At 42.6% G+C, this 12,489-nt stretch overlaps 1 protein-coding gene across 3 annotated transcripts in view; it reads left to right on the forward strand.

Moving 5' to 3' along the window:
* Nucleotides 1-49: 49 nt before the first annotated feature.
* Nucleotides 50-12,489, forward strand: part of LOC115109717 (calcium/calmodulin-dependent protein kinase type 1D-like) — a 48,859-nt gene continuing 36,419 nt past the window's right edge. For all 3 annotated transcript variants that reach the window (XM_029634981.2, XM_029634982.2, XM_029634984.2), the window contains exon 1: nucleotides 50-3,630. In XM_029634981.2, the coding sequence (XP_029490841.1) occupies nucleotides 3,533-3,630 (98 nt within the window). In that variant the 5' untranslated portion in view covers nucleotides 50-3,532. The remainder of the gene's footprint in view (nucleotides 3,631-12,489) is intronic.

Raw genomic sequence — 12,489 nt, forward strand, 5'->3', positions numbered from 1 at the left:
ATTTAGAACCTAACAGTATGCAAGTGAAATCTGTCTGTAAACAATAGTTGGAAAAATGACTTGTCATGCACAAAGTAGATGTCCTATCCGACTTGCCAAAACTATGGTTTGTTAACAAGAAATTTGTGGAGTGGTTGAAAAACGAGTTTTAATGACTCCGACCTAAGTGTATGTAAACTTCTGACTTCAACTGTACATACACTGACCAAAAAGTTATTTTGTTGGCATTTATGTATGTCCCCATTACCAGTAAAACATAATCAACCTATTTATTTCACTTATTTGCTGTGCTGTTTCGTTGTTCTTTCTGAACCAGGACTTCATCTTACATGTCAAGCAGTGAAGTTTCAGCTCTGTCTGTCCGTGGCCTTTCTTCCTCATTGCGCACTGTCAGTGTGTCCGTTTTCCATCTTGTCCAGCTGTGTCTAACATTTCATGTAAACCCCGTTTCTTGTCTGCATCGAAGTAGTGGTCCTTCTACCTAGCATCGAGCATGGTGCCCATAGGTGACGTTGTTGCTGTCCTGTCAAGAGGCTCAGAGAGACTGCCAACGATTCGCTTGTTCACATCCTCTAGTGGACTTCTTTTGCAAGTTTTAACCCCACAGTCTGTGTCAGCAGTTTTGTTGAGCGGGCGTTTCAATGTCTTGACGGAGGGTATCACGTCTGCTGCAGACGCAGTTCATGAGGTTATTTCTCCAGTCAGTTGGAGCTAGGGGTGTGTGTTTGTTTTCAATGAGAGTCCACTGGTTTGTACTGATTGTTGCCTGTAACTCCTAGGTGGCTGAGTACACACCAAGCACTTGTTTTTGTTCCAGCAGGCTCTCCATCATGTAAAAAAGTACTGTTCCACCTGGTGGAAACGTCTTGCTTAAGCCTTTTCGTTTTCACTCCAAGCTGCTCCTGTAAGCTAGCGGTGAGTGTTTAAAATGACCCGCTGTCTTCCTACCTGTTGCCACTGTGTCAGATATGCTGCGTTGAGCCAAAACACCTTCATTTGCAGAGTGTGCCATGTATGGCAAATTGGCGACTCCGCATTCTTCCAAAGCCTTTGTCATGTTACGTGCATTATCACGTAGCCCGTGTGTACTTTGTTCTTGGAGATTTTCCTAGTTTCAAACATGTTCTCCAATGCCACTGAAATGGCAGCATCGGTATGAGAACCAGCACATTCTTGAGCATGCAATACAGCGTTCCTCAGTACGAAATGTGCTGTCAGACTCTGCATGCTCATGGGGCTGACATCGCTGGTCCAAATGTCAGTCGTGAAGCTTATAGCAGTGACTCCCATAGCAAGTAGCTCAAGGATGTGCGTTTCAACTATACTGTGTAACTCCTGTAGGGTAACATCTGAAAAATAGAGCCTACTTGGTAGTGTGTTCCCGGGGCTTGAGATACTCGACCAGTCAGCGAAAGCCAACATCATCCACGACCGAGAACAGTTGATTGTCAAAGGCAATGAATTCCATTATCTTGACGTTAATGGATTTCGCCTTTTTGAGGTGTCTCGCAGAAATGGTATTTTTCTTTCAAGTGACTGCTGGACTTCAACTTGTTTAGTTGTTGGATGTGAGCGCTTAGTTTTCTTCTGCTTTTGTTCTAAGTAGTCGCTGAACGTCTGGGGGTGATGCACTTTCAAATGAGTAATTAGATTTATGGTATTGAAAGATTTCACTTTCTCCCCTCGGGAAATAATTAGCAGAATAACTTTGCATATGGCCTTTTTGTTATCTTCCTTTTGAAACTTAAATATATCCACTCAGCAGACATTGTGGGCAAGGGTAGGAATGCTCTGTTTCGCACGTGCAGCGCTGGTTTTTTTTCGTGCCGTCAGTACGTCATCTACCTACGTTATACAGGTATGCACGTCAGCCTTGACATCGGTTTTGCACGTCGGCGTTAAACTACACATAGAGCCGATGTTGCCATTTTTAGCTAATGTCAGCCTATTCCGTTATCGTGCATCCCTAGAAATTAACATGACATTTTCTGGCAACAGCTCTGCTGGACATTCCTGCAGTCAGCATGCCAATTGCACACTCCCTCAACTTAAGACATATGTGGCATTGTGTGATGACAAAACTGCACATTTTAGCTTAGCCTTTGTCCCCAGCACAAGGTACACCTGATCATGCTGTTTAATCAGCTTCTTGATGTGCCACAAATGTAAGGTGAATGGATTATCTTAGCAAAGGAGAAATGCTCACGAACAGGGATCTAAATACATTTGTGCACACATTTTGAGAGAAATAAGCTTTTTGTGCATACGCAAAATCCTGGTTTAGGGGCTAGAGGTAGTGTTTTGGACAGGGACATGGTAGACTTGTTCGGCCATCCTGATCTCTCTGTTTGGCTATTAAAATGTGTGCAGTGGTCAGGATGGTGTGTCAGGCCTAAAGCTTAAGGATGCTACATTAGGATTGATTTGTTATCTTCAGTGCTCCGCTCCGAGATTAACCAGTCTGTCCAGGGAGACAGACCGTTGATGCTCCACCATCTCATTAACACATTGTAATGACAAGAAGACCAATTGCACTTCCTTCAGAATCTCTGACACTTTAACAGATTTAATTGGTTTTCTATGTAACAATCTCAGCTAACAGCAATGGCGATGTCCCTTTTGCTTTGGGGAAATAAAAAGTATCTGTCATAATGGTATAGTAGAGAAGGATGACTACTGAATGTGAAAACATAGACCAGGCACATGGATATATACTGTACATGCAGAAAACTGCTACACACCTTTTGGCTTGGCTGAGGCCATGTAGGTTGGAACAGGCCTATAAGGGCATCATAAGGCAATGCTGGGGGATCAGAGCAATCATGTTGTTGTTAGGAGTTAGTTTACTGTCACCATAGTTGTATTCATGGAAAAGCCCACTTGCATGTCAACTATAGCCATTACATACTACAATTTGTTTAATGTTTTATTTATTTTATTTAACTTGGCAAGTCAGTGGGTGATGGATTTGGTGCAATGCGAACACCAATCGTTCACTCGTAGCCTACCCCTCATCCCCACGCACTCTGCCGGCTACATGGACAATAGAGGACAGCAGCCTCCCACTCCCCGTTATTGGTAACAACAAAGGGGGCGGCCAGCAGGCAACGTGACTCACTAGAATAGCGGTTCAGTTCAGACACACACACACACACCAACCGGAGTCATCTTTCGATCAAGTAGCATAGCCTAAACAGAATCTGAAGAGGTAGAATTAATTGTTCTAAACCAAAAAGAGACGGGATAACGAGGAAGCTCCCGTTCAATTACGTCAAAGAGATTAGACTATTCTGATAACCTGCAGGTAGGCTGCTACGTGTGATTGGTGGGAGACCTTTTGCATTGGCGGCGCAGCGGGTTGTACGGATTGGCTGAGCGATGCAAGGTGGAATTGGGCGACACTCAGGAAGAAACTCTGTGATATCAGTCCGATTTCAGTCGGCACTAGACGGGGGGGCCGTATCTCCTCACTGAGTCAGCACAAGGAGGTGAAAAACGGTGTCTAATCACTTCGGTCTTCCCTGGCGGCGACATGGCGAGGGAGAACGGAGAGTCGGGCGGGGATGGATCTTGGAAGAAGAATGTCGACGATATCAAGCATGTATTCGAGTTCAAAGAAGTCCTTGGAACGTGAGTCACGTGGTTTATCCTACTCCGTTCTAGAACCATAGGGTGTTACACTTTTGTCGTCGACTCCGTTTACTTGACAGACAATGCAGTGATACAATGTAACCGTAGCGGAAATGCAATTGTCCTCGTGTTCTGTTGCACATTAGATGAACCAGTCGGATTTCCACTGTTGTCAACGATGTATACACAATATGGCTTGTGATAACCAATAGCCAGCCTACCTGCGATTATTTTTTTTTAATTATTATATGTTTTACAAATGTTAATTATGCTTTTATGATTTCCTACAAATGTTTATGAAATCTAAAGTTACTTTCTGGATGCAACTATTCGACGCACGTGCGAAAACGGTAAATGATTGGTATATTCTATGGTGGCAGGTGTTTGACGGATAATCGGACACGACCGTATATAATACGACATCTAAATTGATCTCTCATAGAATGGAAGGTTATTTTGGTCCGAGATTAGTTCTGGTAGGTTATGGCGCTTGCCCAAGGTGGTGCCTCATCTCAATGCACCTGGATTACAGAATAGATTCTCTTGAGGTTTTCTTTATTCATGTACATCAAATTGAGTCTATAAGCAGAAACAACGTTAATAACAATAACATTGAATATATGCAGAAGATTCTAATCTTGTCCTGGTGCTGATTTATGATCATGTCTATGCCGTATTTCATTTATGATAACACAAAAGCACAGGAGGTTAGTGGGACCTTAATTGGGGAGAACGGGTTTGATGAGTAGAATTGTATCAAATACATCACACGCATGGTCTCCAGGTGTTTGATGCCATTCCATTGGTCCCGTTGCGGCAATTACTATGAGCTGTTCTCCCCTAAGCCTCCTGTGCACGAAAAGGCACTTGCCCATTGGGAAAGTCAGGGTTAGTTTTTTTGGTTGCCAGAAGATTATGATAACTTGTCCCGAAAATTTTAAGTGGATAAATTCACCTACACAGACTGTACCTGGCTTCAAGAGGGGGCTTAGCACCCTCAGTTCAAACCTGTGCCCCCTCAGTTTTAGTTTGTCCCTATATAATAAAAGGTCAAATGATTGACAGGTTGGCTCGAAAAAAAATCTATCTGTATCAACTTTTAAATAATTATTTTCCCATTGTTCCTCAACTGTAGTGTATGCTATACTTTTATCCAATGTAAAAAAAAATATATTAAAAAATGTTGCTACATAAGACTGAATTGAGCTGGTCAGTATTTTAACGCAACAGTTTTTGTGACCAACTATCAGTAGAGTTGAAAATGTGATGGAAATACTGAACTTATTTGTTACGTAAAAACGTAAGAAAAAAGTGCATTTTGTGCACTACGTCATCACACTGATTTATGGAGATTTGAATATTCGCATAAAAAAATCTGTGGCCAATTGGATGGAAGCCTGGTTACTGACTGATGCTGAATTGATTATGCCCGAGCGGTGTGCTGTGACCCTTTCCCCGGGCTTGGAGAGAAAATAACTGTACCGCAAAATGGGTGTTGCATGGAAGTTGTCACTGCTGGGTGGGTGGGGGGGGGGGTCTGGAGACAACCCGTGTCCACTGTGCGTCATTTATGCAGAGAATGCTCCCTTACCTGCTTCAACAAAGGCCCGTGTCCACTGTGTGTCATTTATGCAGAGAATGCTCCCTTACCTGCTTCAACAAAGGCCCGTGTCCACTGTGCGTCATTTATGCAGAGAATGCTCCCTTACCTGCTTCAACAAAGGCCCATGCACTGTGCGTCATTTATGCAGAGAATGCTCCCTTACTTGCTTCAACAAAGGCTCATGCACTGTGCGTCATTTATGCAGAGAATGCTCCCTTACCTGCTTCAACAAAGGCCCATGCACTGTGCGTCATTTATGCAGAGAATCCTCCCTTACCTGCTTCAACAAAGGCCCATGCACTGTGCGTCATTTATGCAGAGAATCCTCCCTTACCTGCTTCAACAAAGGCCCATGCAGGGAAGTTTATACTCCCGCATCGCCAAAAGGTTAGTGGACAGTGTTTAGGGCCTGGGCAAAATCTTCATCTGCCTTGGGGAAACTGCTATGATGTTACTTTATTTGCTCCACTAATCTATATTCACCAAATTAACATACCATGTTGGTCAATATTTGAGGTCGACCGATTATGATTTTTCAACGCCGATACCGATTTATTGGAGGATCAAAAAAAGCTGATACCAATTAATCGGACAATTTTAATTTATTTGTAATTATGACAATTACAACAATACTGAATGAACACTTATTTTAATTTAATACATCAATAAAAATCAATTTCGCCTTAAATAAATGTTCAAAAATAAAATGTTCAATTTGGTTTAAATAATGCAAAAACAAAGTGGTGGAGCAATATGTGCCATGTAAAAAAGCTAACGTTTCAGTTCCTTGCTTAGAACATATGAAAGTTGGTGGTTCCTTTTAACATGAGACTTCAATATTCCAAGGTAAGAGGTTTTAGTTTGTAGTTAGTATAGTATTTATCGGACTATTTCCCCCTCTACCATTTGTATTTCATATACCTTTGACCATTGGCTGTTCTTATAGGCACTATAGTATTGCCATTGTAAGTGTAGCTTCCGTCCCTCTCCTCACCCCTACCTGGGCTCGAACCAGGAACACATCGACAACAGCCACACTCGAAGCAGTGTTACCCATCGCTCCACAAAAGCCACGGCCCTTGCAGAGCAAGGGGAATAACTACTCCAAGTCTCAGAGCGAGTGACCTTTGAAACACTATTAGTGCTCACCCCGCTAACTAGCTAGCCATTTCACATCGGTTACACCAGCCATTAGGCTGATAGGCTTGAAGTCATAAACAGCGCTGTGCTTGCGAAGAGCTGCTGGCAAAACGCACGAAAGTGCTGTTTGAATGAATGCTTACGAGCCTGCTGCTGCCTACCATCGCTCAGTCAGACTTCTCTATCAAATCATAGACTTAATTCTAACGTGTAACACAGAAATACGAGCCTTTGGTCATTAATATGGTCGAATCCAGAAACGATCATTTAAAAAACAAGACGTTTATTATTTCAGTGAAATACAGAACCGTTCAGTATTTTATCTAACGGGTGGCAACCCTAAGTTTAAATATTGTGCTTTTGTTAAATCATCCCCCAGCGTTGCATCTATTATATGCAACGCAGGACACGCTAGATAAACTAGTAATATCATCAACCATGTGTAGTTAACTAGTGATTATGATTGTTTTTTATAAGATAAGTTTAATGCTAGCTAGCAACTTACCTTGGCTTCTACTGCATTTGCGTAACAGGCAGTCTCCTCGTGGAGTGCAATGAGAGGCAGGTGGTTAGCGTTGGACAAGTTAACTTGGGTTAACTTGCAAGATTGAATCCCAGAGCTGACAAGGTAAACATCTGTCGTCCTGCCCCTGAACAAGGCAGTTAACCCACCGTTCCTAGGCCGTCATTTAAAATAAGAATGTGTTCTTAACTGACTTACCTAGTTAAATAAAGGTATAAAAATAAAATCTGCAAAATCAACGCCCAAACATATCCTCATTTCCGATTGTTATGAAAACTTCCGATTAATCGGCCGACCTCTAGTCAATATGTATGATGTACCCAGTGCTCATTTGGAATGTGTCATTCTGCCTTGCTGTCTGTTTGGGTAGTGTGAGTTTTTAATGGGGTGGTTAGAAATACTTAACCGTAATGATTTCAGTTGAAGGGAAAATGACCACTGATACGTCCTGACAATGTATGAGGTTACTGCTCATGTGTGAGGAAGTTGTCTCAAACAGTTTTTAAAATGTTGATCAGAATAAGGGTATGGTTGTGTGGCGAAGATGCGCTATAGGCACGTCTCTCTCCACTTTTCCAACTCCAAAACCGCACAACAATTGTGAAGAACTTTTGGTTAATTTAATTGCTTTTACCAGTTTACTGTCAATTTCTTCGTAGTCTTTGTTTGGAGAGTGTGTGTCTGGTTTCTCCATGTTTAATGTTGTGTGACTGCACACACTGTAGCATGCATACATATACCTGGCCTGCGTGCCAAGACTAGGTGTTGCCAAATGTATTTAAGTGTTTGGGGACGTTCTAGTTAGTTCACCTTTGGGTAACTCAAAGTGAGGTTGTATCTGTAGCTTATTGGTTAAGACAGGTTTTGCCTAATGAAAGGCTTTTTCTTTTGAATGCTGACATTCTTAAATCAGACCTGTGTGTGTGTGTGTGAGTATGCATGCACACTACATGACCAAAAGTCATGCTCGTTGAACATCTCATTCCAAAATCATGGGCATTAATATGGAGTTGGTCCCCCACCCCCTTGCTGCCATAACAGCCTCCACTCTTCTGGGAAGGCTTTCCACTAGATGTTGGAACATTGCTGCAGGAACTTGCTTCCATTCAGCCACAAGATCATTAGTGAGGTCGGGCAATGATGTTGGGAGATTAGGCCTGGCTCGCAGTCGGCGTGCCAATTTATCCCAAAGGTGTTCAATAGGGTTGAGGTCAGTGCTCTGTGCAGGCCAGTGAAGTTCTTCCACACCAATCTCTCGACAAACCATTCATTTCTATATAGACCTCGCTTTGTGCACAGGGGACTACGTGCTTCAGCTGTCCTGTTCTGTGGCCTACCACTTCACAGCTGAGCCGTTGTTGCTCCTAGATGTTTCTCTTTCACAATAACAGCTCTTACAGTTGACTGGGGCAGCTGGAGCAGGGCAGAAATTTGGAGGAACTGACTTGTTGGAAAGGTGGCATCCTATGACTGTGCCACCTTGAAAGTCACTGAGCTTTTCAATAAGGCCATTCTACTGCCAATGTTTGTCTGTGGGGATTGCATGGCCGTGTGCTCGATTTTTATACCCTTGTCAGTAACGGGTGTGGCTGAAATGGCCAAATCCACTAATTTGAAGGGGTATAAAACATACTTTCAAATATGATGGTGATATTTAAACACCAGCTCTGTGTAAATCAATCCAACACTCATTTGCCTCCTGCTGAATCTTTCTTCTTACGACTGCTAGAAGGACCCTGTTTTATGCTGATACAGCGCAGTGGATATGGGCTACAGATTTCACTCCCACCTGTCACTTCTAAAGCACTCTGATCTCTGAGTCTCGGCATTTGAACTTTTATGTTTATTGTGGTATAGCTTGATTTAAGCAGAATCCAATGTCATTCACTGTTCCTAGGCCGTCATTGAAAATAAGAATTTGTTCTTAACTGACTTGCCTAGTTAAATAAAGGTAAAAAAAAAAAAAAAAAAAATTTTTTGAATGTAAGCACCCTGAAAATGTTTGTCCCCTTTCCACTGCCCCCTTAGTCACTTTATCCTGGTGCCATGTCTGGAGCAGACGACTGGAATTATTTGCATTTTGTTTGTCAGTAAAAAATGATGACCTGCCCCACATAGGGCAACTTTAGAACAGGCACAACTTGTGAGACTGCTCAGTGCGCAGGTCACTTTCCCCAGGCAATAAGTCAACCATTAATGTCAATCAATGCATGTAATGTTATCCTATTCATCAGCAGTCATGAAAGCACTGCTATCACTTCATCTATCGTCTAAGTTACCTGGCGATTTTAAGATCGCTCTGGGCGTATGTACCATTTTCATTATCACTTCAGATATCTGGTGTTCAGTTCCCCAGAATCTGTGTGTTTAGGATGTCGAAGATGAGTATGATGCGTCTCCTGTCTGACGCCCAGGAAGCCCACATTTCAAACTCCCATTGGACAGCTTTTGCAAGTGTTATGTCAAAATACTTTACTCACTAATTATGAAGTTCTGCTGAGCAACAATCTTCATTTACGTCCGTTATATACTTTTAAAAAAATGTCAATAAAAATGTGCAAGCAACTCAAAAAAAGATATATATATTTTGCTTCTCAATGTAAATCACTCATTACGGTCTCACAGGTCAGAGGTTTACAACAGCTCAAAACATTAGAGGTGCTGAAAAGGCTGTTATTTGGTTGCTTGTAAACAGTTTTATTTAGACCTCTTTTGGATGTAAGCGTTGGCCATAACCGGAGTAAATTAAGATAGTTGCTCAGCGAAACTCCATAATTGAGCAACAAACGTGTTTTGACATGCTTGCAGAGCTGTCTAATGGTAGTTTGAATCGGAGCTTCCTGAGCATTAGAGGGGACACGTCATACTCATCGTGGACATCTCGAATGTATAGCTACTGGGGCACTCCAAGAGATGCTTTTATTAAAGCTAGATTGACCATTGAACTGTGAAACGAAACAGACACACAGATATGGGGACGGGTTTCATCCCGTTAGTACTGTTTGTTGTACTTGGGACAAAAGTCCAGCTCACAGTTCTGTTATTCTCGCAACGTATTCTCTCATGCTTGAACTACTACACTTTTTTTTTCAGTGCAGACACATTCTAGCAGAGTTTATTTCTGCCCTACAGTTAGTGCCGCTCGACTTAAGCCCGCTCTGCCGTGGCTGCGTTATTATGATGCACACAGGGAGCATGTTAGTGCTCACTTTGAAGGGCATATTCCCCAAATGGAAGACTGGAAGACAGTTCTTCAAAAAGATTCCCTCCCTCTACAAGATTGTCATCAATGGCCTGGGTGTTACATGCATACTGTAGGTGTTACTTGTTGTTGGAGCCAAAGCACAGAGTGATAATCTAGCCACACTTTTGAATTCACAGGCAAAGATAAAACACCAGGTATAAAATCTAGGTGTTATTTGAGATTCTGAACTAAATTTTGATTCACACATTCGGAATGTGATCAAAGTAGCTTTTTACCACCTGAGGAACATTTCCACAGTGCGTCCGTTTCTCTCTCCGGCTGATACAGAGAGACTCATCCGTGCTTTTATTACATGCAGGCTTGACTACTGTAATGCTCTCCTGTCTGGTCTACCCAAGAAAGACTTTGGGCAACTGCAAAACATACAGAATGCTGCAGCACGGGTACTGACCGAGGCCAGGCGGAGAGAACACATATTTCACTGGTTTTAGAATTCATTTTAAGATTATTGTATTGGTTTTTAAATCAATCCACGATTGTGCACCCCAACACATGTCAGACATGTTTTTAAGGTATGTACCCAGTAGGTCCCTCAGGTCCTCTGGCCTTTTAACTTTCCCAACGTCTAGGACCAAGAGGCAGGGAGAGGCAGCTATTAGTTATTATGCCCTCAGCTTCTGGAATAACCTGCCGTTCTTTTTGTTTTCATATTTTTGTGTATTAAATATTTCAGCTTTTATTGACATTTTTTTACTGTAAAGCACATTGCGTTGCATTTCATGTCTGAAATGTGCTGTATAAATAAAGCTTGATTTGGTTCGGCTAACTCGTTTTTTGTTGTGTTTTGAACGTGAAGTGAGAACCTGTCAACATGTTTGATAGAGGTTGAATTGATAAGCTGTGTATTATAGGAAACGAGACTAAGTCCTTTGACCTTCAGATGTTTTTTTTCTATTTAATTCCTCCAATGTAAGTAGCAACGCATGCATCAGCACTCCTTCTTTTGGGGAGAATGTCATTTGATCGGGTATTGTAGGAAGCCTGTGTCGGAGAAGGGAATTCTCGGGGGCTGTTTATGGCCAGCCCGCGGAGAACGGTGTCAAGCTGGAAAGGTAGACCAGCATTGCCAGTTTACTGAAGCTAACCATTCAACTGTGTAAACTTGGACAATATGGGGATCAGGATTGGGGCCAATTCCATTTTGATTCAGTCAATTCAGGAAATAAGTGGAATTGGAATCTCAGTTTACTTCCTGGCTATTTGGCGTGATAACACACAGCACTTCCTTCATTACGGCATATCCTATTTGTTGTTGAGAGTCTAAGATCATTCTCAATATGCTACATCTCTTAGGCTAAGTCACATTCTGTCTGCACACTTTTTGGCTTAGCCCACGGCTAAGAAAGAACATGCAGCGTGAAAGCCCTTAATGTCCTCTAATGGCCTCCCCCCTAAACCCATATGGATCCATGTTCGACCCTGTCCTCCTGAGGTACAGGCTGTGCCTCTCATTACCATCAGGGAGGAGAGGAGCTCAATGTTCCCATCAGCCTCTTGATTTGAACCCATGGCTTTAGTGTGATTTGTAACCCCTGACTTGGGTCACACCAAGAGACCTTATGTAATTCACTCCATTCCATTCAACTATATTTCCTTGCAGGCTCCCGTTGTATTCAAGATCGTAACGGCAGAAGGTTTCAATGCCCTCATCTCTTCTTTTATTGTTACCTGTGAGTGTCATGAGTTTAGGGACCAATATTCATAGTCCGTTAGGATAGCTAAGGCTAGCTTTTTCAAACAGTAATGTGCATCTTTGTAGCGCTGATTCCAAAAGGTTTTGGAACACTGACGTCTATGGAGAATAATACCACCTCCCAGCTGCCCACTGCACTGAAGCTAGGAAACTCTGTCACCACCGATGAATCTACGATAATCGAGAATTTCAATAAGCATTTTTCTACGGCTGGCCATGCTTTCCACCTGGCTCCCACCCCCTGATCTGAAAGAGCTGCAAAATCTGGATCCCTACAAATCAACTGGGCTAGTCGATCTGGACCCTCTTTAAAATTATCCCCCAAAATTGTTGCGAACCCAATTGCTAGCCTGTTCAACCTCTTTCATATCGTCGGAGATCCCTAAAGATTGGAAAGCTGCCGCGGTGATCCCCCTCTTCAAAGGGGGTGACACTCTAGACCCAAACTGTTAGACCTATATCCATCCTGCCCTGCCTCTCTAAAGTCTTCTAAAGCCAAGTTAACAAACAGATCACCGACCATTTCAAATCCCACCGTACCTTCTCCACTATGCAATCTGGTTTCCGAGCTGGTCATGGGTGCACCTCAGCCATGCTTAAGGTCCAAAACGATATCATAACCGCCATCAATAAAA

Source organism: Oncorhynchus nerka, linkage group LG25 (genome assembly GCF_034236695.1).
Source record: "Oncorhynchus nerka isolate Pitt River linkage group LG25, Oner_Uvic_2.0, whole genome shotgun sequence".
Classification (NCBI taxonomy): domain Eukaryota; kingdom Metazoa; phylum Chordata; class Actinopteri; order Salmoniformes; family Salmonidae; genus Oncorhynchus; species Oncorhynchus nerka.